Consider the following 21445-nt stretch of genomic DNA (forward strand, 5'->3'; position numbering starts at 1 on the left):
AGCGACAGCAACCTCCATGTAGGTACATGGAGCTTCCGGCGGGGGGAGGAGGAACGTCAGCGACAGCTTCCGCCTTGCCGCTGGTCCCTCTTCCGCGTGTGTACGCGGAGGGACCTGGCGAGAAGCTGTCGCCGGCCTGTCGCCCACACGCTCACGTGTGCTGGCGACAGGCCACATTTCTCGCCCGTGAGTATGGGCCTTGAAAGATACGTAATGTAACTGCAACCTGTCCACATCAAAAAGGGAAGGGGAAAAAAAACTGCTGCTGTACAGTTTACAGCAATTTTTAAACTGATACCAATATCTTCACATGTAAAATATAATCAATTTAATATGTTACTAAAGACTTATTCCATTGCTCACCTATTTGGCTTATAAGCTGTCTGAATTGGTCAAGATAGCTCTGTCCATCCGGGGTGAGGCCAAGTTTCCGTATTCCACGGTTGAATTTCTCTGCCCTTTCAAAAGGATACTACAGAAAATAGTGAAACCAAAATGAGCACCCGAGTTACACATCTTATACCAACTGGGGAAACAGACGTAATCTACAATTTAGGAGAATGATTGTGAACACAAAAGGGTATCAGACCATGCCAATAACACGAGTCCATTGTGTCACCAATGATTTACTCATTTCTGCAAGCATAACAGATTAAACTGTATATCTACACAACAAAACACAGTGTTGTCAGGGATACCGACGTACAGAGACATTACCAGTGAGCTTGGGTGTTACAGCCTAGAAAATCAGCTCAACCAGCACACCTTTCCTAGCCCATTTCATATTCTAAGGCAGAAAGTTATACTGTACCAAGCCAGACTATAACAGCAAAAGTAACCCAATTTTTTTTTTTTTTTTTTAAAGGAAACATTTTTAATTATAAAAAATAATCCGAACATTTGTATATCGCTTTTCTGTCAGACTCAAAGCGCTCAAGAGCTGCAGCCACTGGGCCACCATGCAGTGTTAGGGAATCTTGCCTTGAACTCCTTACTGAATAGGTTACTGACCCTAGCCAGGATTCGAATCCTGTTGGCGCCTCTGTTCTTCATTACGCTATAATTGATATCCACCCCTAGTGGAGGGGGATACCCCTTTCTTTCTCCTGTCTACAGATAGCAACTTCTTAATCCTGAGTGAGGACAGGCTAATCGCCTCACCTGCCTGTACAGTGGTTACTTGGAGGTAACCCAGGTTTGTGAGTATATTATACTCGTTTCATTTACCCAATTGTCAATACTTACACTATATTGGGCTCTCGGTTCTCTTTTTACATAGGATTCGAATCCTGGTCTCCCATGTCAAAGGCAGAGACCTTAACCAGTACACTATCCAGCCACTGACAGATCCTCAGAATTATCAAACCCAACTTACAAGCATATTTGCGATCGTTCGGGATCACTTAGGCCCAACAAATACTCTGTTTTCCATACAACACAAATAATCTGATTGAAAATATTATTCAAAACTAGAAAAAAACCTCCGTCTCTACTTGTGCAGATACAAAATCTTTTTATTATGATATATTTGAGTATCAGCTTCACCTTTTCAGATCGTCTGGCATATGCCTTATGTAAATTGAACTGATCCACCAATCGCTATCTGACCCATTACACTTTGATAAAGCCCCTTGGCGGGACGAAACGCGTCAGCAGGAGGGGGTGGCAGAAACAGAGTGAGCGCTCACGGAAGCCGGAACACCGGGCTGCACCAACAGGATTCCTCGGAATGGCTTAGCGATGGACACAGACAGCGAGGTATCAGCGAGGTATCAGGGACTACCGCTACAAGGCGCCCTGAGAGAAATTCCCTCGCAAGAAGTTTATGGAGGCCGCGGAGCCGTGAGTAAGGGGTCGATCGTTCCACTGCACAAACTATGTGGTGAAGCATATGCACATAACAGCATTGAGACAGTCAGCCAGATGACTTGTGGTTGCATGCATACATACAGAGGACTTTATTAGCTATTGAGGCGGACATCTTTGCCTGGAATTGTGACATAGTACCCTATGATATTGTATATGGAGACTGGTGTATCACACATATCTGATGCAGTATTGCAAAAAGTGACGGAGGAAGTCTAACTATTACAGTATCCCAAAGGTTATCAGAGAAACATCTTGCAAGGGGACTGCTGGTGATCACTTAGCTATCGTGTATGGCCATACATAGTGTGAAGTGTGTTTGTGGAGGCCTTGTGGTGTGCGCTGGTGGGGGGCCCCCATACATGTCAGATAGCGATTGGTGGAACAGTTCAATTTGCATAGGCATATGCCGGGCGATCTGAAATTGATTGTGACCCTCGCAGTGACATGGGGGTGAAGCTGATACTCAAATACTGTTTCTGAGGGGAAGGTTGATGTAATGCACTCGCTGATATTTTTGTATGTCATAATAAAAAAAGATTTTGTAACTGCACATGTAGAGATGGAGTTTTTTTTCTAGTTTTGAATAGTAGTTTGCGGTACCAAAGTCTCTCCTCTTTATTGAGTCGTGCATGAATCAAAACGTTGTCCACCTGAATTTTTTGAGTTTATAATGATCGAAAATATTATTCACAAAAAATTGTGCCAGTAATGGAACACTAATCACTATAGCAGAAACCAACATTAACATATTTTAGGAAGGACAGCATGGATGCTATAAAAACTATTGATGGGACAATGAGATGCTACATTTTTCAAACTTATTACACGCACAAATCCCCCTGTATTTATTGGAAAACATCTTACCAAAATGTATAATTTCACAGGCTTGCCCAAGAGTGCCAAATGCAACACCAAGGTGAATTTACATGGAGTACTGCAAGCTTATGAGCAGCATACAATTAAGCACTTAGGCCTAGTGCACACCAGAGCGGTTCGGCAGCGTTTTGCGATCCGCTTGCGGCTGCGGATACGGCTGGTTAATGTATTTCAATGGGGGTGTGCACACCAGAGCGGGAGGCGTTTTGCAGAAACTCATACTCCCGGGCTGCTGCAGATTTTGGATTGCAGATGCGTTTCTGCCTCCAATGTAAGGTATAGGAAAACCGCAAACCGCTCTGAAAAACGGCACTTCAGAGCGGTTTTGCAGGCGGTTGTTACAAAAGCTGTTCAGTAACCGCTTTACTGTAACAATATATGAAATCTAGTACACCAAAAACGCTTCACAAAACCGCAAAATGCTAGCTGAAACGCTAGAGAAAAATAAGAAAAAGCGTTTCAAAATCTGCTAGCATTTTGCGGATCTGCTAGCGGTTTTTGGTGTGCACCAGGTCATAAAGGCATAATGCATCTGCTGCAGGCTGCTATATTCAATGTATAACAAAAAGGCACCAGTTAGGTTAGGTTTTTGCTGTAAACAAACCACATGCACTAGACTACTACAACAGTCCATCAGCATCTTAAGAATACAGCAAGAATGTGCAGCGCTGCATAATATGTTGGCACTTTATAAATACAATAAATAAATAAGGATGCAGGGAAAGACTACACTGACCTTTTGATCATTTTGATCCTTTACTTCTCTGAAATACCGAATATCCTTGATCAATCTTGACTTGATGTGTTCATCGTACATAAATTGGCTAAATATATAAAACTTCTTCCGTAGAAACTGGTAAGTAAAATTTACCTACAAAGCATGAAAAGTCAGCTAAGATAATATGTTTCAACTGTCAAATAAAGAAAGAATAAAAAATGTAATAAAATGTGATTAAAAACCTACAGTAACATTCAATTTAGAATGCTCACTAACTCTGGAAAATCAAATTGCAGGAAATAGACCCAGTGATAAGCATCAGCTGACTGCCACAATTTACAAACACACTAGAAGGTTTTCTCCTCAGACTGGGACCAAATGTGGGTAAAGTATCTTTGGATGAGAATGTGCAAAGCATTAGCTACACAGCTTAGGACCACAGCAGCGCTCTGCATTTTACTAAATGCTTGGAAACAAGCATTCATGCCTCATAATATACACTATAAACCAGTGCTGGGCGTAATGGAAAAAACTACGCTTATGGATCTTTACGCGTAATTTTACGCTATTACGCATTACGGAATTACGCTTACGGCGTAGACATTCATTTACGGTACATGTCTGTAATTACGCATAGCCCTTACGCAATTACCAATGGGGTTCCTTTAAATCAGAAGGAACCCCATTGGTCTGCTAAGGACCAATGGGGCTCCTTGGAGCCCAAATACAAAGATGCTTTAGAGAGCTCTGAGCTATATAGCTCAGAGCTCTGTCGGGTGAAGGACGCTAAGTCCCGCCAGCTCTCGCTGCCCTCCCCGCCTCTCCAACATGTCACCTATATACATGCTGGCACCCATGGGTGCCAGCATGTATATGGGTGACAGGTGTGGGCAGAGTGGACGGCGGGAACTTAGCGTGTATGCGGCGGCCGGCGGGTGAGCAGCGAGTGACGTCGGGTGCGGTGGAGTTACAAAGTAACAAAGTTGTTACATTGTAACAACTTTGTTACATTGTAACTGATTAGTATATTTCCGAGGATATTGCGTGGGAACTGGCTTTTAAAGGGACAGGTAAGTATTAATGGTTAATTAAGAATATTAAAGGAATTTTTTCGTGGTTATGTTTTTTTGTTCAATTAAAATACTTTTTCTATGTGTTTGTGTGTTTATTTACTTTTAACTCTTAAAGGAAATGGGTAAGGGGTACAAGTACCTCTATACTCATTTCTCCTGGGAGGGGGGGTGGGCATCTGGGGGACCCCTTTTTAAAGGGGACTCCCAGATGCCACCATGACCCCCCCCCCCCCAGGAAATCACGGCCTCCACCTCCACCGCCCATCGGAGGTGGAGAAGAGCCCCTTGTCCTTGGATTGGACAAGGGCTCGGAGGGGGAGGGGAAAGCTTGGCTGCCCCTCCCCTTTCGAGACCCCTGAATCCATGGACCATGTGGGCTGGTATAGTCAGGGTGCGGAGCCCCACGCGGCCGGTGCTCCGCATTCTGGCTATCCCAGTCTGCATGGGGGACAAGGGGTTAAAGAGGTCTGGGAGGGGGGGCCCCACGTCTTTTTTTAATATTTCCCACACTCAGAACGAAGTAAGTAAAACTCTTCCCACTTCGGGGAATCTATGAAAATAAAACACTATTGTTACCTGTGCAAAAAAAACTGACATTTTCCGCATTTAAAAGACATTTTTGCCCTTGAAACTTAAAAATCGATTTTCTCAAAAACTATAAGGTCTTTTTGAAAAAAAATGTTTCCTCTTATTCCCACTGATCCCCTTAATATACCCTGTGAATTTGGTGTTCCTAAATTTTAAGCAGGCTTTGCTATTAACCGTTAAAGTCGGCGGGTTTTTAAATGTATATATTTTTCCTTTGAAACTTTAACATCGATTTTCTCAAAAACTATAAGGTCTTTTTGTAAAAATTTTTTTTCCTCTTATTCCTTCTGATCTCCTTAATATATTCTCCAAATTTGAGGCTCTTAGCACTTAAGGGGGCTTTGCTATTAAGCCTTAAAGTCGGCGGCTTTTTTATATTATACGGGAGCGTAATATTACGCGATTACGGCAGACTGTGTAATTTCAATGGGAGTTTACTGTCTTACGCGTAATTTGTTACGCGTAATAACGTAACCTACGGTCTACGCGTAATTAATTACGCGTAATACCGTAACCTTACACGTAACGCTTACGGTGCATTTGTAGTGAATTACGATGCGTAATTACGCTAATGCGTAATTTCGGCCCAGCAACGCTATAAACAGTACAAGAAGGTTAATCCATCTCCCCAGGAGGCTTTCATCCGTTCTGCAATGTCTACGTTTAGGCTCTAAACCGTTGCATTGGTGGACAGCTACAATACTGTAGAAGAAAGGACACAATCGGATTAGGAATCCTATTGAACACCTACTGTTGTACTCATGATTCCGGTGCCGTGTGTGCGGATAGAATTGGCAATGTGCCGGATATTGATGGTGTTAAGGTGTTTATTGTTGCTGGTCCTCTCAACAAAGATCTGCAGAAAGATGAGAACAGGAACATCAGAAACATATTAAACACTTCACAGCTTCAGTACAGTATATCTACCCCCCTTTAATTAAACTTCATTTAAAAGCCCAGGGAAGTAAATATACGTACCCCCACGGCCACCACCGCTGTCCATGCTCCCGCTCACTTGTGTGCTCGTTCACGCTGCCGTCCGCTCACCAGGAGATCAATGAATAGGAAAGCAATTATCATTCATTGATCTAAGTCTCCGGAACAATGATCGGCGGCTTCTACCAGAAGCTGCGCGATCATTCTAATAAAGAAAAGTTTCCCACCCTCAGTACACTTCCTGTAAGCATACATATTTCGCTTGCAGGACGCATAAAAAATAAATAAATAAACTGAGGCCATCTTGTGGCCAAATAGTAAAACTACATCTAAAAGCATTTTTTTTTAAATGTAAAGACCTATTTTTACATTTTAAATTAACCCCTTACCTCCCACATTCCCCAATAGTTACCAACATTTTTTATTGTAAACAAAAAAAAGAAAAAAAAAATTACAATTAAAAAAAAAATACATAGTTTTTTTTTTTAAGTACTTAACTTTTTTAATATGTAGGTCAAGAGGGTATATTACTGTTAGTTTATAAATGATAGGTTTGTTATTAGTAATGGACGCAAAACTGAAAAAAATGCATCTTTATTTCCAAATAAACTATTGGCGCCAGACATTGTGATAGGGACATAATTTAAATGGTGCAATAACCGGTACAAATGGGCAAATAAATTACGTGGATTTTAATTACGGTAGCATGCATTATTTAAAAACTATAATGTCTGAAAACTGAAAATTAAGGATTTTTTTTCCAATTTTTTTTCTTATTTTCCCATTAAAAAACATTTAGAATAAAATAATTCTTGGCATAATGTACCACCCAAAGAAAGCCTAATTAGTCACAAAAAAACAAGATATAGTTCATTTCATTGTGATAAAGTTATTGGCAAATGAATGGAAGGAGAGCTGAAAGGTGAAAATTGCTCGCATGCTGAAGGGGTAAAACCCCTCAGTTGTGAAGTGGTTAAGGAGAATCTGTATTGTTAAAATCGCACAAAAGTAAACATACCAGTGCGTTAGGGGACATCTCCTATTACCCTCTGTCACAATTTCGCCGCTCCTCGCCGCATTAAAAGTGGTTAAAAACAGTTTTAAAAAGTTTGTTTATAAACAAACAAAATGGCCACCAAAACAGGAAGTACCGTAGGTTGATGTACAGTATGTCCACACATAGAAAATACATCCATACACAAGCAGGCTGTATACAGCCTTCCTTTTGAATCTCAAGAGATCATTTGTGTGTTTCTTTCCCCCTGCAGCTATCTTCCACTGAAGTGTCAGGCTGTTTCTTCCTGCAGAGTGCAGACAGCTCTGCCTGTATGTAATTCTTCAGTATGTGAAAGCCCAGCCAGCTCAGAGGAGGATTTATCCAGCTTGTAAAAGATAAGAGAGAAGAGAGAAGCTGCTCTAATCCTAAATAATACACAGGCAGTGTGCAGAGAGGGGCCTGGAAGGGGGAGATGCATCACAGAACCACAACACTGAAGAACTTGGCACCCTTCCAGACACAGGCTGACAAGTCTGACAAGAGAGAGATAAGTTGATTTATTACAGAGATGGTAATAGTAGAACGTGCTGCAGTAAGCCAGAACACATTAGAATAGCTTTTGGAACTTGTAGGATGATAAAAAACAGGATGCAATTTTTGTTACGGAGTCTCTTTAAGAGATTTCCATTGAAATCAGAAAGCCTTGTAAAGCAACCTAAAGCTGGGAACTTCGCATCCTATTTTCAAGATGAAGGGCAGGTCCTCTTTACAAAATAACTTTTGTCAAAGTGGCAAGTAGAAACATTTTTCTGAGCGGAAGAAACTTTTGTTGTAATTTGTGTGCAGCTTGATATTTTTTCAAATGCACATACTGTACTATCAGCTGCATAACGCCCCTTTGATGTATGATTTAAGCTTTTGACCGGGGTTTCAGCTCAAGCCAGAAAACCAGTAAGGGCAAGGCTCCCTAATGATCTGGTTGCCCGTGAAGCTCACGCTAAGTGGTGCCTGTAGCCCTTGGGTGCTTTGAGTCCACCAGGAGAAAACTGCAATATAAATGTTCTGTGTCTTCTCTGCCATCTAGACTGGTCCAATTCTAGGAGGCATACAATTTTTTTTTAAGTTATAAACGCTGTATAACAACCTGAAATTTACTGACCATTTTTAATAGTAAGTACAAGGAGAGAGTATTATATCAGTAGTGACTGTCACAGTGTGCTTGAGAATGCACTATCGAAGTCATTAAGATGGTGCTGCAGCTTTGGGCAGAAGGCATCCTCCATGAAAGGCCAAGTTGCAGTTTTACTGATTGACAAGCTAAAGTTTCAATCATGCTGAACTCCCTTTAAAACAGTGGAACGGTTATGCTAAATATGGGCAGCACGGTGGCACAGTGGTTATCACTCTTCCTTTGCAGAGCTGGGTCCCCATTTTTTCAAACACAACCAGGGCACTATCTGCATGGAGTTTGCATGTTCTCCCCGTGTCTGCATGGTTTTCCCACATTACAAAACTATACAGATATGTTAACTGGCTTCCCCCTAATATTGGTCTTAGACTATGACAAATACACAATACAGATAGACACACAACTATTATTGGTAGGGATTATATTGTGAGCCCCTTTGAGGGACAGTTAAGTGACAAGACAATATACTCTGTACAGAACTGCGGAAGATATTGGCGCTAAATAAATACTAAATAATAATAATCTGCCTACATTATAAATAAGTTGATCACACAGACAGTGCTTGTGGGGGACTTGTGCCCTTTGGTGCTGTCGCCTCCAATTAAAACACCAAATGGAGAAGTCCCTACATGACCCTGGGGGGTACCACCAGTATGGGCATTTACAATTTCGTTACTTTTTTCCAGATACTGATCTGACTTGCTATAGGCTGTAATCAGATTGCTCTACAAACCACTGACATTGGCCTCAACCTGTGTGCAGACATACAAATACCCCAAGACCCTGCTAATGTTATATGCTTGGTCTCTACTGTATTTTTAGGCTCCAAATAGTAAACAACCTGCAAATGATAAGCATTACAGTAAACGTGCTAGAGAGATTGCCCTGTAACTCTCACACTACAGAGGGAGGCCGGACAATAGTTCTGATAAAAGATGATGCAGAATCCAGCCACCTGCTAGAAGATACCAAATAAATGAAATAGTAGGTTGCTGGACATGCATTATATCATTTAATAGAAGAACATAGCAAAAGATCACAAAGTAAAAACTTACGAGGCTGCCCTACAGCTCCCCTAAAGTCTCATGGATGTTTTGTTACCCATGTTAGGGCCAATGCTCCCCTTACATTATTGATATAGCACATCTGTGTGCCACTCCAGTAACATGTGTAAAGCATGTTCACAGTTGTTTTTTTTTTAACCTTACAGCAGATTATCAAAACCTGCACAGCTCCCAGCAGAAATGGAGGAGGGGGTTAGAGCAGCATTCTTGGGCCACTGTCATGCTTATCCCTTACAACACGCACTCTATGTATGTGGATATCTTATCAGGCCTTCACGGTTTTCTTCAGGTTTGTAGATATGTGTAACTAAATACGGTGCTTTACTGAAAATTAGACACAGACAGATTTGCTAACCCAGTATGAATGTCCCAGAGCTCCTATAAACATTTCTGGCCTCAAATATAATTTACACATTTACTGATAAAGATAAAATGATCATATAGCGAGAAAACCCTAAGCTGCGTGACATCACACAATTCTGATTATAGTATTGTGTTCATTAGGGACAGTCCGCAGTCCGCAAATGCACCAACCCCTTCCCCTCTCCAATAATGTATCCATACAGGGCAACACGCATTAACTGTCCTGCTAGAGAATCGCTGTGCTCAGCCTATCCTGAGGGCATAGGCAGCTTACTGCACACATCTCTTCTGGGTATCTTGCTCATACAATGTAATGTCATTATACCTTGCACCCAAAAAGTGCTGGATCTGTACAGAAACAGCTATGTGCATCAGCCACTGGGAGAGGTGCACTGAGGTGCGCTATGCACAGAGCCTCCCCAAAATAGACGGGTATGTAAAGGAATACCCACTCTAGGGCCAGGGGCACCACACATTCTTGGAACAACAGTTATCGAATATGATCTTTTATGGATACATAACAGCTGCTCAGTGTTATTTACACAGAAGGTATACAGCTTTATGCTAAACATTCACCTATTATTTCTTACACGTGGTCATTTGCAGTTCATCTTGGAATAGGTCGCTATTTTTTCTCCAAGGTTTTAAAGAGAATCTGTATTGTTAAAATCACACAAAAGTAAACATACCAGTGCGTTAGGGGACATCTCCTATTACCCTCTGTCACAATTTCGCCGCTCCCCGCCGCATTAAAAGTGGTTAAAAACAGTTTTAAAAAGTTTGTTTATAAACAAACAAAATGGCCACCAAAACAGGAAGTAGGTTGATGTACAGTATGTCCACACATAGAAAATACATCCATACACAAGCAGGCTCTATACAGCCTTCCTTTTGAATCTCAAGAGATCATTTGTGTGTTTCTTCCCCCCTGCATCTCTCATGCACTGAAGTTTCAGGCTGCTCTTTTCTTCCTGCAAACAGCTTTGCCCTTGTCTGTAATTCCTCACTATGTGAAAGCCCAGCCAGCTCAGAGGACGATTTATCTAGCTTGTAAAAGATGAAAAAGAGAGAAGCTGCTCTAATCTAAATAACACACAGGCAGTGTGCATAGAGGGGCCTGGAAGGGGGAGTTCATAGCAGAACCACAACACTGAAGAACTTGGCAGCCTTCCAGACACAGGCCTGACAAGTCTGACAAGAGAGAGATAAGTTGATTTATTACAGAGACTGTGATAGTACAAAGTGCTGCAGTAAGCCAGAGCACATTAGAATAGCTTTTGGAACTTGTAGGATGATAAAAAAACAGGATGCAATTTTTGTTACGGAGTCTCTTTAAAGCTCTCAAGTGAAACACAATCACAAATGGTGAATTGTGTGCAAGTAACAAGATTATCTGAAGGTGTACTGTACATGTGGTGAAGGGAATAGAATGATCCATACACACCTGGTTATTGAGGTTGTACAAATAGCGGGATACAAATACATGGATGTTTCTCATGATCTCCAGAACATCCAGGCCCTGAAAGGAAATGCATCAGAAGTCAGCTATACTACAGACTGCTATGTCTCATTACATAAACAGAGAAAGCTGCTCTGAGTAGATCCTAAAGAGATATTGGTAACTCAAGCATCATAGCCTAACCTCTCAGGCAGTATTCCCAACTAAGGCTATGGGTGAAAAAAAGATGCTGATTTCGGTAATTGGAGAAGCATGTGCATCATCCAGAGGCTTCCCTCTATATTGGTAAGTACCCAACGTTTCTATTTTTTTGCCACAGGTTTGCTTTTTGCCTTGCATGCGCTCTGCTTCTTACTAGGGATGGTCACTGAGATGCAAATAATTCCAATACAGGATTATGCAAATGTTTATGCAGCTTGAAATTGGACCAATCAAACACCATCACAGCTTGAGCTATGCAAAAACAGCAGAATCCTCTGTATACGGCACCAGCGAGGATCGCCTGATGCCAGATGCACGTTTGCTGGTTACTTAAAGGTCTTCCAAGGCGACTGTTTTCATCTATGTGCACTCACCCGGGGCTTCTTCTTGCCCCTTGAAGCCATTTTAGTCCCTTGCCGCAGCTCCGGTCCTCCTTGGTGTCCTGCTGACCTCCTGTAAAGATCAGCGACCCATCGGCGGGTTCGTTGCTTCTGCGCCTGCACGCTTACTCGTGCCTGCGCGTCCACGTCATCTGGCTGTGACTGCACAGTAGTACTAAAATGGCTTCTAGGGATCACAAGAAGCCCCAGGTGAGTACACAGATTAAAACAGTCACCTCAGAAGTAGAGATGGGAAGTTCGGATCTTTTCAATGATCCGGATGATTCGAATCGGATCATTGAAGAGATCCGGATCTTTGATTCGAATCTCGGATCATTTTACTACCGGAAGCATTTGGGGTGAAATGAACAGCAGGACAGGTCTGTGGACAGGAGAAGGGGAGGGAGTGGACACACAGAGAAGGGGAGAAGATGGACAGAGGGCAGGGAGTGGACAGAGAAGGGAGGAGGGACGAGCAGAGAGCAGAAATGTTTGCACGTAATACCCACATGCTGCAAATCACATGCTTTACATATATTTCACCTATATGTTCATCTGTACACTTTGAAAGAAAAGGTCGCACAGTGAAAGAAAGCATTCCCAGAAGATAAGTGCAGCTGTTTAGTGCCGAGTGCAGGAGGATTATATTGCCTTTCAATCACACTGTCTGCAAAGTTACTTAGCTATGCTGAGCCAAAAGCTTCCCATGTGTTCACTGTGCAGCACTACGGAACAGACAGGCTATAATGGGCAGCACGTTATAGCCAGTATGTGTGCTCTACACATATCTGGCAGTGGCACCCATGTCCCCTCTCTCTCAGCTACCTGTCTCCCTGCAAGGCTGGCTCCTCTCCAACTCAGCAATCCATCCCTGCTCTGCTTCCCGAACCCCGCTGCCCGCTGAGAGGGGGCGTGCCGTTCCTGGCCCCGCCCCTTTTGCGATCCGAATCACTCATTTTGATGATTCGGATGATCGACTCATAAAATAGATTCGGATCAAAGATCCGAATCGTTCATGATCCGGACAACACTACTCAGAAGTCCTTAAAGCAACAAGCCTAAAAAAAAAAGCACAAACCTCCCCCTAAAAAGTCACAGAGCCTTCAGCGACGTCTTGCACTCTTCCTCTTGCTCCTAGCACCTTTTCGTCTTCCCCCGTGCACAGAAGCTGGTGTGACACCTGGCCTGCATCAGGTCACGTGACACGCCAGGAGCTGTGCACTGATGCCAGAAGCTGCTAGGGGCAAGAGGAAGGCTGCAAGATGATGCTGGAGGCTCGGTAAGTATTTAAAAGGCTGCAAACACCCCAAAAAACAGTCCCCATTATCCCTCAGGCATGCCAGTTAGCTGAGACTTCCAGATAGTGGGGACTTTGCTGTATAGGTTTATAATGGAAATAAAAAAAAGACTGCCAAAAAGTTTGCTCCACCAGAGAGGATGCTTATGAAACAAAGAAGTGTGTAAAAGGAAATGCGATATGAAAGAGGCACTGATAACCCCATTCCAACAACACAGTTACAATTATGTTGTGTTAGTCACTGGTCAAGGATGATACCTGCTCTAGCGTCTGGCTCGGTAAATGAGGCTCAGTCATGGTTAAACCATAGCGCTGGGTAGCCAGGTTTCTCATCTCACTGTAAGTGGCCCAGTCATGGAGTGCTACTGTTGTCAGGTTATAGAAGGTTTTGTCCAAATAATGGGTTACGTAAGCTGCAAAACAGAAGATATTCAGCAGTTAGCCATGCTATATATACACAAGCCATAAGCACACCTCACATGTTTGTAAATATTTTATGATATCTTTTCATGGGACAACACTGAAAATATGACATTGATACATTGTAAAGTAGTCAGTGTACAGCTTGTGTAACAGTGTTAATTTGCTGTCCCATGAAAACAACAACACATGGGGTATCATTCATAAAGCATTTCCGCATGCGGAAATGCTTAACACCGGTGACTTTCCCGACCACTCAGCATAAGCCCCATTCATAAAGGCTCTTTCCGCATGAAAAGGTGACAGAGCGATACATTTCCGCCTTGTGCGGAGTTTTTCTAGATTAATCTAGAAAAAGTAACAAACACATCCATTCATAAAGATTAGAGCAAGCGGTATCCGGAAGGAAAATACCGCTTGCTCGACAGTAGCGATAGGCGGGCGGAATACATATAAATGAATGGGAGGGACCTCCCAAGCAGCATCAAACAGAGCAGCGCAGGGAGGGAATCGGGCAGCTTTTAAGTTTCCGCATGTCTTCCGCCACGCTGCCGCCAGCTTCCTCCAGAAAACCTCCGCACTTCTTCCGCAACAGGCAGACTTCTTTATGAATGGCCACCCAGAAGTCTTAATTACCGGTTGCGGAGAAGAACGGTGTTTTCCCGCACTACCGACAGCCTGTTTATGAATGATACCCATAGCCATTAATGTTTAAACTGCTGACAAGAAAAGTGACCCCCTAGGTCAGTGGTTCCCAACCTTTTTGGAGTCGTGACACATCAAACCAAACGTTCAGATCTCCGTGACACGTAGACTAGCGGTTGCTGGTGAGTGGCCATTACCGCTGCTGGCATAGTGGCGGCTGCTGGTGAGTGGCCGTTACTGCTGTTGGCATAATGGCAGCTGCTGGAGAGTGGCCATTACCGCTGCTGGCATAGTGGCGGCTGCTGGTGAGTGGCCATTACATGCTGCTGGTACAGTGGCGGCTGCTGGTGAGTGGCTTTTGCTGCTGGCATAGTGGGGGCTCCTGGTGGGTGGCTTTTGTTGCTGCTGCTGTTGGCATAGTGGGGGCTGCTGGTGGGTGGCTTTTGTTGCTGCTGCTGTTGGCATAGTGGGGGCTGCTGGCGAGTGGCTTTTACTGCTGCTGGCATAGTGGGGGCTGCTAGCCAGTGGCTTTTGCTGCTGCTGCTGGCATAGTGGGGGCTGCTGGCAAGTGGCTTTTATTGCTGGCACAGTGGGGGCTGCTGGTGGCATAGTGGGGGCTGCTCTAGCATGGTGGCTGCTGGAACAGGGGCTGCTGCTATTATTATAGTGGTGGTTGCTGCTGGCACAGGGGTTGCTTCTCTCACAGCCAGGGGTTGCTGCTGGAATGGGAGCTGCTAAATTTGTGCAGAGAGATGCATGAAAGTGCCTCACTCACCGTCCTTGCTGCACTGTGCCTCTATATCCGCTTCTCCTCCTCAACCGGGACGCTTTCTTCCACGCTGCTCTGTTGCCCCCTCTGCCTCCCCTTTCGTTCCGTCCCATGGTAGATAAAGCAGGACTACAAGAAAATGGCAGTGGCCATTTTCTTGTAGTCCTTTAACTACAATGGGACGGAACTAAAGTGGGAGGCAGAGCAGGGCAACAGTTTACCCCTTATTTTAATAAAAATACTCCTTTTTTCACCTATATGAGTCTTCTGATGAGGTAAGATACCTCTTTTTATTTGAAATTTTATTTTTGAGTTCATTTCTCCGCTAATGGCTTGTTAATAAGATTGCGCAAAAGGTGGATCAGCGCAACACCAGGCCGCCTCCGAATGGCCTCCATCAGAGATGCGCTGAGCCCCCCCAGGAACTACAAACGCACCTCGAACCCAAACAGAAGCTCTGCATATACACCAAAAGCATGGCTGTTAAGTGGGAGCAGCTGACCAAAAACGAATTACATTAGTACATAGCAAAGAAATGAGCAGCGCTACTTAAAAACAGACTAGTGCCTACCTGCAAAAGAGTGCAAGCCCCACTTGTGGGGTCGAATACACACCGAGCATACACATGACCTGTCTACCACTAGAGGAGGATGTTGGTTTCCATTAACAGCTTGCATGCAACCTATTAAGTACTCGTCCCTCCCACTGCGAAGAAGTCAATCCTTCATGGGAGGGGCCTAACACTAAATAAATCCTAACCTATGTATATGCATAGCCTGGGTGCGGCTAATCAAATAAAATTGAAAATTGGCGGCCTGGTGTTGCGCTGATCCACCTTTTGCGCAATTTTCAATTTTCGATTTTATTTGATTAGCCGCACCCAGGCTATGCATATACATTGGTTAGGATTTAGTTAGTGTTAGGCCCCTCCCATGGAGGATTGACTTCTTCGCAGTGGGAGGGACGAGTACTTAATAGGTTGCATGCAAGCTGTTAATGGAAACCAACATCCTCCTCTAGTGGTAGACAGGTCATGTGTATGCTCGGTGTGTATTCGACCCCACAAGTGGGGCTTGCACTCTTTTGCAGGTAGGCACTAGTCTGTTTTTAAGTAGCGCTGCTCATTTCCTTGCTATGTACTATTGTTAATAAGATTAAGGGCGCCTCCACTGATTTGCCTCCGTATCCCTCACCTCTTTGAGGTGCCACTATATCACCGGGGAGATTCTCCGCCAGTATATAGGGCCACAGGAGGAGAGCGACCGCCTGGTACCAGAGTGTTCCAGTACACCGAGCGGAAACGGGTATTTTCCGCATGTGATTGTCATTGGTTGCATCAGGGCAACCCACCTTTGTGAGTATTTATTACCCACACTATTACCTAACCCACTAGTCTAACGATACTACACCATAAGGGCTCCCGGTCTCATCCTTTCCCTAGGCCTAAGACGTTCCCCTCCACATGTCTGGCGACCGGTAAGGACCTTCCCAGAAACTTATTAAACCGCCAGGCTGAAGATAGAGAGAACCGCTCTAGGAGGGGAAACCTCCGGATCCGTGGCATACCAGAATCTGTCACAGACCTCCTGGGCACCATGACAGCTTTACTGCAAGAGCTGGTTCCTGACCTGCCGGAAGGACGCCTGGAATTAGATCGTGTCCACAGGGTTCTTACCAAAAGCCCCGAAAATGGCCCTCCTAGGGACATAATAATGAAGTTTCTCTACTACAAGACTAAAGAAGCAGTATTGGCTGCTTAAGGTGCGTACACACGTCAGATAAAAGTCTTTGGAAAATGAAAGATCACAGACCAATTTTACCCCCTTTCATGTAGTTTGAGAGCCATACTCTACACAGTCTATTCTATGGAGCTGAACTCCCCATCAGATAAAAATCTTTGCAAGATGCTGCACACAAAGATGCTGTACACATTCAACAGATCAGTATCTGCAAAAGATCTGTTCCTGGAAAAGATCCATTCCTGCAAAATGCATTCATAGTCTATGATATCTGCAGATCCCATACACACCTTGTTTAATGGACATTCATCTGCAGATCAGCCAATTATCTGCCGATCTGAAGATCCAACCTGGTAGATCTGATCTACAGATAATTGTCCGTTAAACAAGGTGTGTATGAGGTCTGCAGATATCATAGACTATGAATGCATTTTGCAGGAATGGATCTTTTGCAGGAACAGATCTTTTGCAGATACTGATCTGCTGCATGTGTACAGCGGTCTTTGTGTGCAGCATCTTGCAAAGAGTTTTATCTGATAGGGGGTTCAGCTCCATAGAATAGACTGTGTAGAGTATGGCTCTCATACTACATGGAAGGGGGTAAAATTGGTCTGTGATTTTTCATTTTCCAAAGACTTATCTGACGTGTGTACCCACCTTTACCGGGCAACCTCTCCTCTAACTTTTCAAGATCACACATACCAGGTCTTTGGAGACTTGTCACAAGCAACACTTCTGCGACGGAAAGAAATGAAGCGTTACCTACAAACCCTCTGGGATAGTCAGATCAAATACCGATGGGGATTTCAGTTTTCCCTGTTCTTCTCAATCAATACCAAGCAATTCTCTGCCTCCTCTATCGGTGAGCTACAGGAGCACTTCCAGGCCTTGGATTTCCCGCTTCCAATGCTACCGCAACCACCCCAGATTCAACCTTCCACCCCCTCCTCACAACGAATTAACCAAAGTGTCTCTCTCCTCCTCCAAGATAGCCCTAAAGCACAAAGGCTGAAAAAGAAAAGGTTGGTAGCCCTTAGCGAGCTTTCCTCCCAAGTCTTCCATTCCTCCTCGCAAAAGGATAAGTGATCATCTACCTTCTTCGGTTCTACAAGGTAACTCTCTGCTCTGATCTGAGAGCTTCATTGCTGGTACTTACTGGCCCCATTTAGTGACCAGAAAGTAATGTTTGACCCTCCAGCCAGTGCCTTTTTTCTTTTTATCATTATCACTTATTTAACTGTTTGCAATTATTCCCCAATCCACAAAATGGCGGCCATATAATATTGCTTTTGCTTCTAAGCGCCTTCCCGCCTTTTACAACTGTCATGATCGGCGGAGGTAGTTTGAATATTCCGCTCAGACTCCTTTCAAATCCAATTGCAGGGATTCCGGTTCTGTGTATCTTAACACAAACTCCTGGCACCTAGAAGCCTACAACGTGTTATTAACTCGCTGACGCTCTCTTTTTTATTAAGCATGGATCGTCCGTTTAGTTTTGATGCAGACTTTATCTTCCTTCACTACCACGAAGATAACAATGGCCACTGGCTGGTATACGGTTATTGATGAAGACCCTACCACATGTTCTGAACTCTTTTTTTTATCTATATGGAGTTAACAGTTTGTTCTCCTGGATATGGTTTTCTTCTATTTGAATGTTTCCTATTGTTATGATCACTTTGTTTATTGCATATATGATGTGATCTTCGGATACTGCCTGCATTCTGACACACTATACGGTTTTGGAAACTGAACGCTTTTCATGCCTGAAACTCCTTAGATCATATTCTCTAAGGATAACGTACTAAGTTTGTTATGTTACGTTTTCAAATAAGGCCGCAAGTTTATTATATTATATGTGAACTTATGATTATGGTCCTGCTTCTTCTAATCTTTATACAGGACTACCTAAATTTGGAATAGTTTGAATTACAGCCTGTGTTACCCATTATGATCTCTTAATCGTGTAGCCTCCACTTCCTACTGTCCCAACGATAAACAGGCCCCTTTTATCTCTCACCTCCTAAATGTCCTCTCCACTCATAGCAAAGGTATCATTATTTTAGCTGGAGATACGAATCATTGCCTTAATTCATTTTGGGACAGACAACCATCGCTTAACACTTCTCAGGGCCCTTCACATAAACAAACTGATAGCATTAAATCTGCATTTCTTTCTCACGGTTTAATAGATATCTGGAGAGAGCTTAACCCCCTTAAAAAAGGATATACATTCTATTCCAACCCTCATGCATCATTTTCCCGCACTGATCACTGCTGGGTCCCCTCTGCTACATTACCTATAGTTAAATCCGCAACTATCCATCCCACTCCCTGGTCTGATAACGATATTAATATAGTAACCTCCTTCTCCTTGATTCAGCGTCCATCTGAATTTCGCTGGGTCCTAAACCAATATTTAATGACTGATGAGAGCACTGTGCAACAAATAAAATCTAAACTTATGGAATACTTTGACCTGAACAAGGCCAATGAGGAACTTTCCAATCTTACAATTTGGGAGGCACATAAAGTGGTAATACGGGGAGTACTGACCCAGTTAGCATCTAAACGCAAAGAAGAAAAGCAACGAATACTTCATGAATTGGAATTAGATAACCAAACGAAATATGACCCATTTCAAAATAACCCCCCTCCTTCGACTAAACGAGATTTGCAGTCCGCAGAAACTGCCCTTAACCTCAGTTTGACAGACTCAACTGAAAAACATATCGCCAACACCAAGTTTAAATTTTACTTAAAAGGCAATAAACCGGATACACTTTTAGCGAATAGATGACGTTGCTCAGACCCATCTTACAAACCGATAACCTTACAAATAGGACAAAACCAAACAACCTCTAACCCACTCAAAATAGTGGATATATTCTGGCAGAACCTTGAAAAACTTTACAATTCTCCAAACACCAATTCACCTAAAACATGAAGTAACTACCTATCATCTATTTCCCTTCCAAGTATTCCCACAGGCTTCAAAGAATTGGTCGATAAAGAAATTTAAATAGAGGAAGTACAATTGGCAATCAAACAGCTCAAGTTAAATAAACAACCTGGTCCCGATGGTTTTAAAGCTATATACTACAAGAAACTTCGTGAAGTACTAGCCCCTAAATTGACCAAGGCCTTTAACAGTATTCTAAAAGGTGCTAGATTTCACACAGACTATTACGGCAGCGGTCAGTATGCTTCCCAAACCCAACACTAATCACTCCCTCTGGTCTAATTACAGACCCATTTCACTCCTTAACAGATGTTAAGCTTTTAGCAAGAATCTTAGCAGCACGTCTTAACACTGAAATCTCCTCCATTATTCATAATCAAGTTGGCTTTATGCCTAATAGGCAGGCGAGTGATAGTGTTAGACGTCTGTTGTACCTTATCCATCATGCTCATTCCCATCAGATTCCATCAATGCCGCTCTCTCTAGATATCACAAAAGCCTTTGAATCCATCTCATGGCCCTTTTTGCTTGCTTTGTTACGAGAATGGGGTTTTGGGGAACATTTTATCATATGGATAAAGGAACTGTATTGTACTTCACTAGCGGTTGTCAAATATAATGGATTCAAATCCTCTTCCTTTAAAATTACTAGAGGCACCAGGCAAGGCTGTCCTCTCTCCCTGCTTCTTTTTGCTCTAGCTACTGAAACCCTAGCTATCCAAATCAGGAATTCTCCCGATATCCATGGTATTCAACTGGGTGGCAAAATGCACAAAATTAGTCTCTTTGCCGACGATTAAATCCTTTACATATCACGTCCGACAGGCAACATTCTAGCCCTTAAACTCTTAGACACTTTTGGCAAATTTTCGGGACTCCGAGTCAATACAAATAAATCTAGAGTGTTAAATATTTCCTTACCCCATAAATTAATGATAGCTCTCCAAGACGCCTTCAAATTTATTTTGGACCAGCATAAGCTTCCATACCGGGGCATATTCCTAACTAACTCTTATGAAACCTTGTTTCTCCATAATTACCCCGCTTTAGCAAAAGATTTACTTTCATTACTTGAATGCTGGAAAAAATATTCGATTTCCTGGCTAGGCAGGATCGCCGCAATCAAGATGACCTTTCTTCCAAAACTATTATACGCTTTTCGATTGCTTCCTGTCCCATTGCCCCCCTTCCTTTCTTGGTAATCTCCAAAGTAAAATAAATTCATTTTGGGCTCCAAAAAACCCAGATTTCGTCATTTTAATTTATTTCGCTTACGCCATGATGGAGGCCTAGGAGCTCCGAATCTAAAATGCTACTTCACGGCGAAATCAATTAGCAATCCTATACTTAAATTATCCCTTGCTAGTTGGGACAGTTATAAATATTCAGGAAATCTTATCTCCCCACATAAACCCCTATTATCCTTCATGGGGAATCCATCTTTTCCAGCAGCTTTCGACTCCCCAGCTAGTTTTCACTGGTGGTCCCAAGCAAACCTTACCACAGTATTTAGTCTCTCCTCTGATTCTGGAGTGAAATAATTCGCCTCCCTACGTGAACACCGCCACATTCCAGCGTCTGAGACTTTTCGTTTCATGCAAATATCTCATTTTGTTAAAACTCATCTTTCTCATACTAATTCCCCTTTAACCAAAACCTCATTTGAATACCTATGCTCATTTGATCCGCTTTCCCCGCGCACAATTTACCTATTATAAAAAACACTTATTCATGAATTCTCTCGATATAAACTGAGCTATATTATAGCCTGGGAAAAAGAATTAGGAATCACTCTAGAATCTGATGACTTGTCTGATATTTGGACGAGTATCCCCAAAATATCTGTAAATGCAAATTTAATCAATTATAAGCTCCTCTTTAGATGGTATTTGGTTCCTTC

The 21445-nt window shown here is 43.0% G+C and overlaps 1 protein-coding gene across 1 annotated transcript in view; it reads right to left on the reverse strand.

Annotated features, from left to right (window-relative positions):
• Positions 1-21445, reverse strand: part of WASHC4 (WASH complex subunit 4) — a 93152-nt gene that overhangs the window by 13972 nt on the left and 57735 nt on the right. Inside the window, exons 22-26 of the mRNA XM_068276910.1 lie at positions 13269-13423; positions 11118-11192; positions 5876-5980; positions 3482-3616; positions 364-472 (exon numbers count right to left, since the gene is read on the reverse strand). Of these exons, the coding sequence (XP_068133011.1) occupies positions 364-472; positions 3482-3616; positions 5876-5980; positions 11118-11192; positions 13269-13423 (579 nt within the window). The remainder of the gene's footprint in view (positions 1-363; positions 473-3481; positions 3617-5875; positions 5981-11117; positions 11193-13268; positions 13424-21445) is intronic.

The sequence above is a fragment of the Hyperolius riggenbachi genome, chromosome 3, assembly GCF_040937935.1.
Source record: "Hyperolius riggenbachi isolate aHypRig1 chromosome 3, aHypRig1.pri, whole genome shotgun sequence".
Classification (NCBI taxonomy): domain Eukaryota; kingdom Metazoa; phylum Chordata; class Amphibia; order Anura; family Hyperoliidae; genus Hyperolius; species Hyperolius riggenbachi.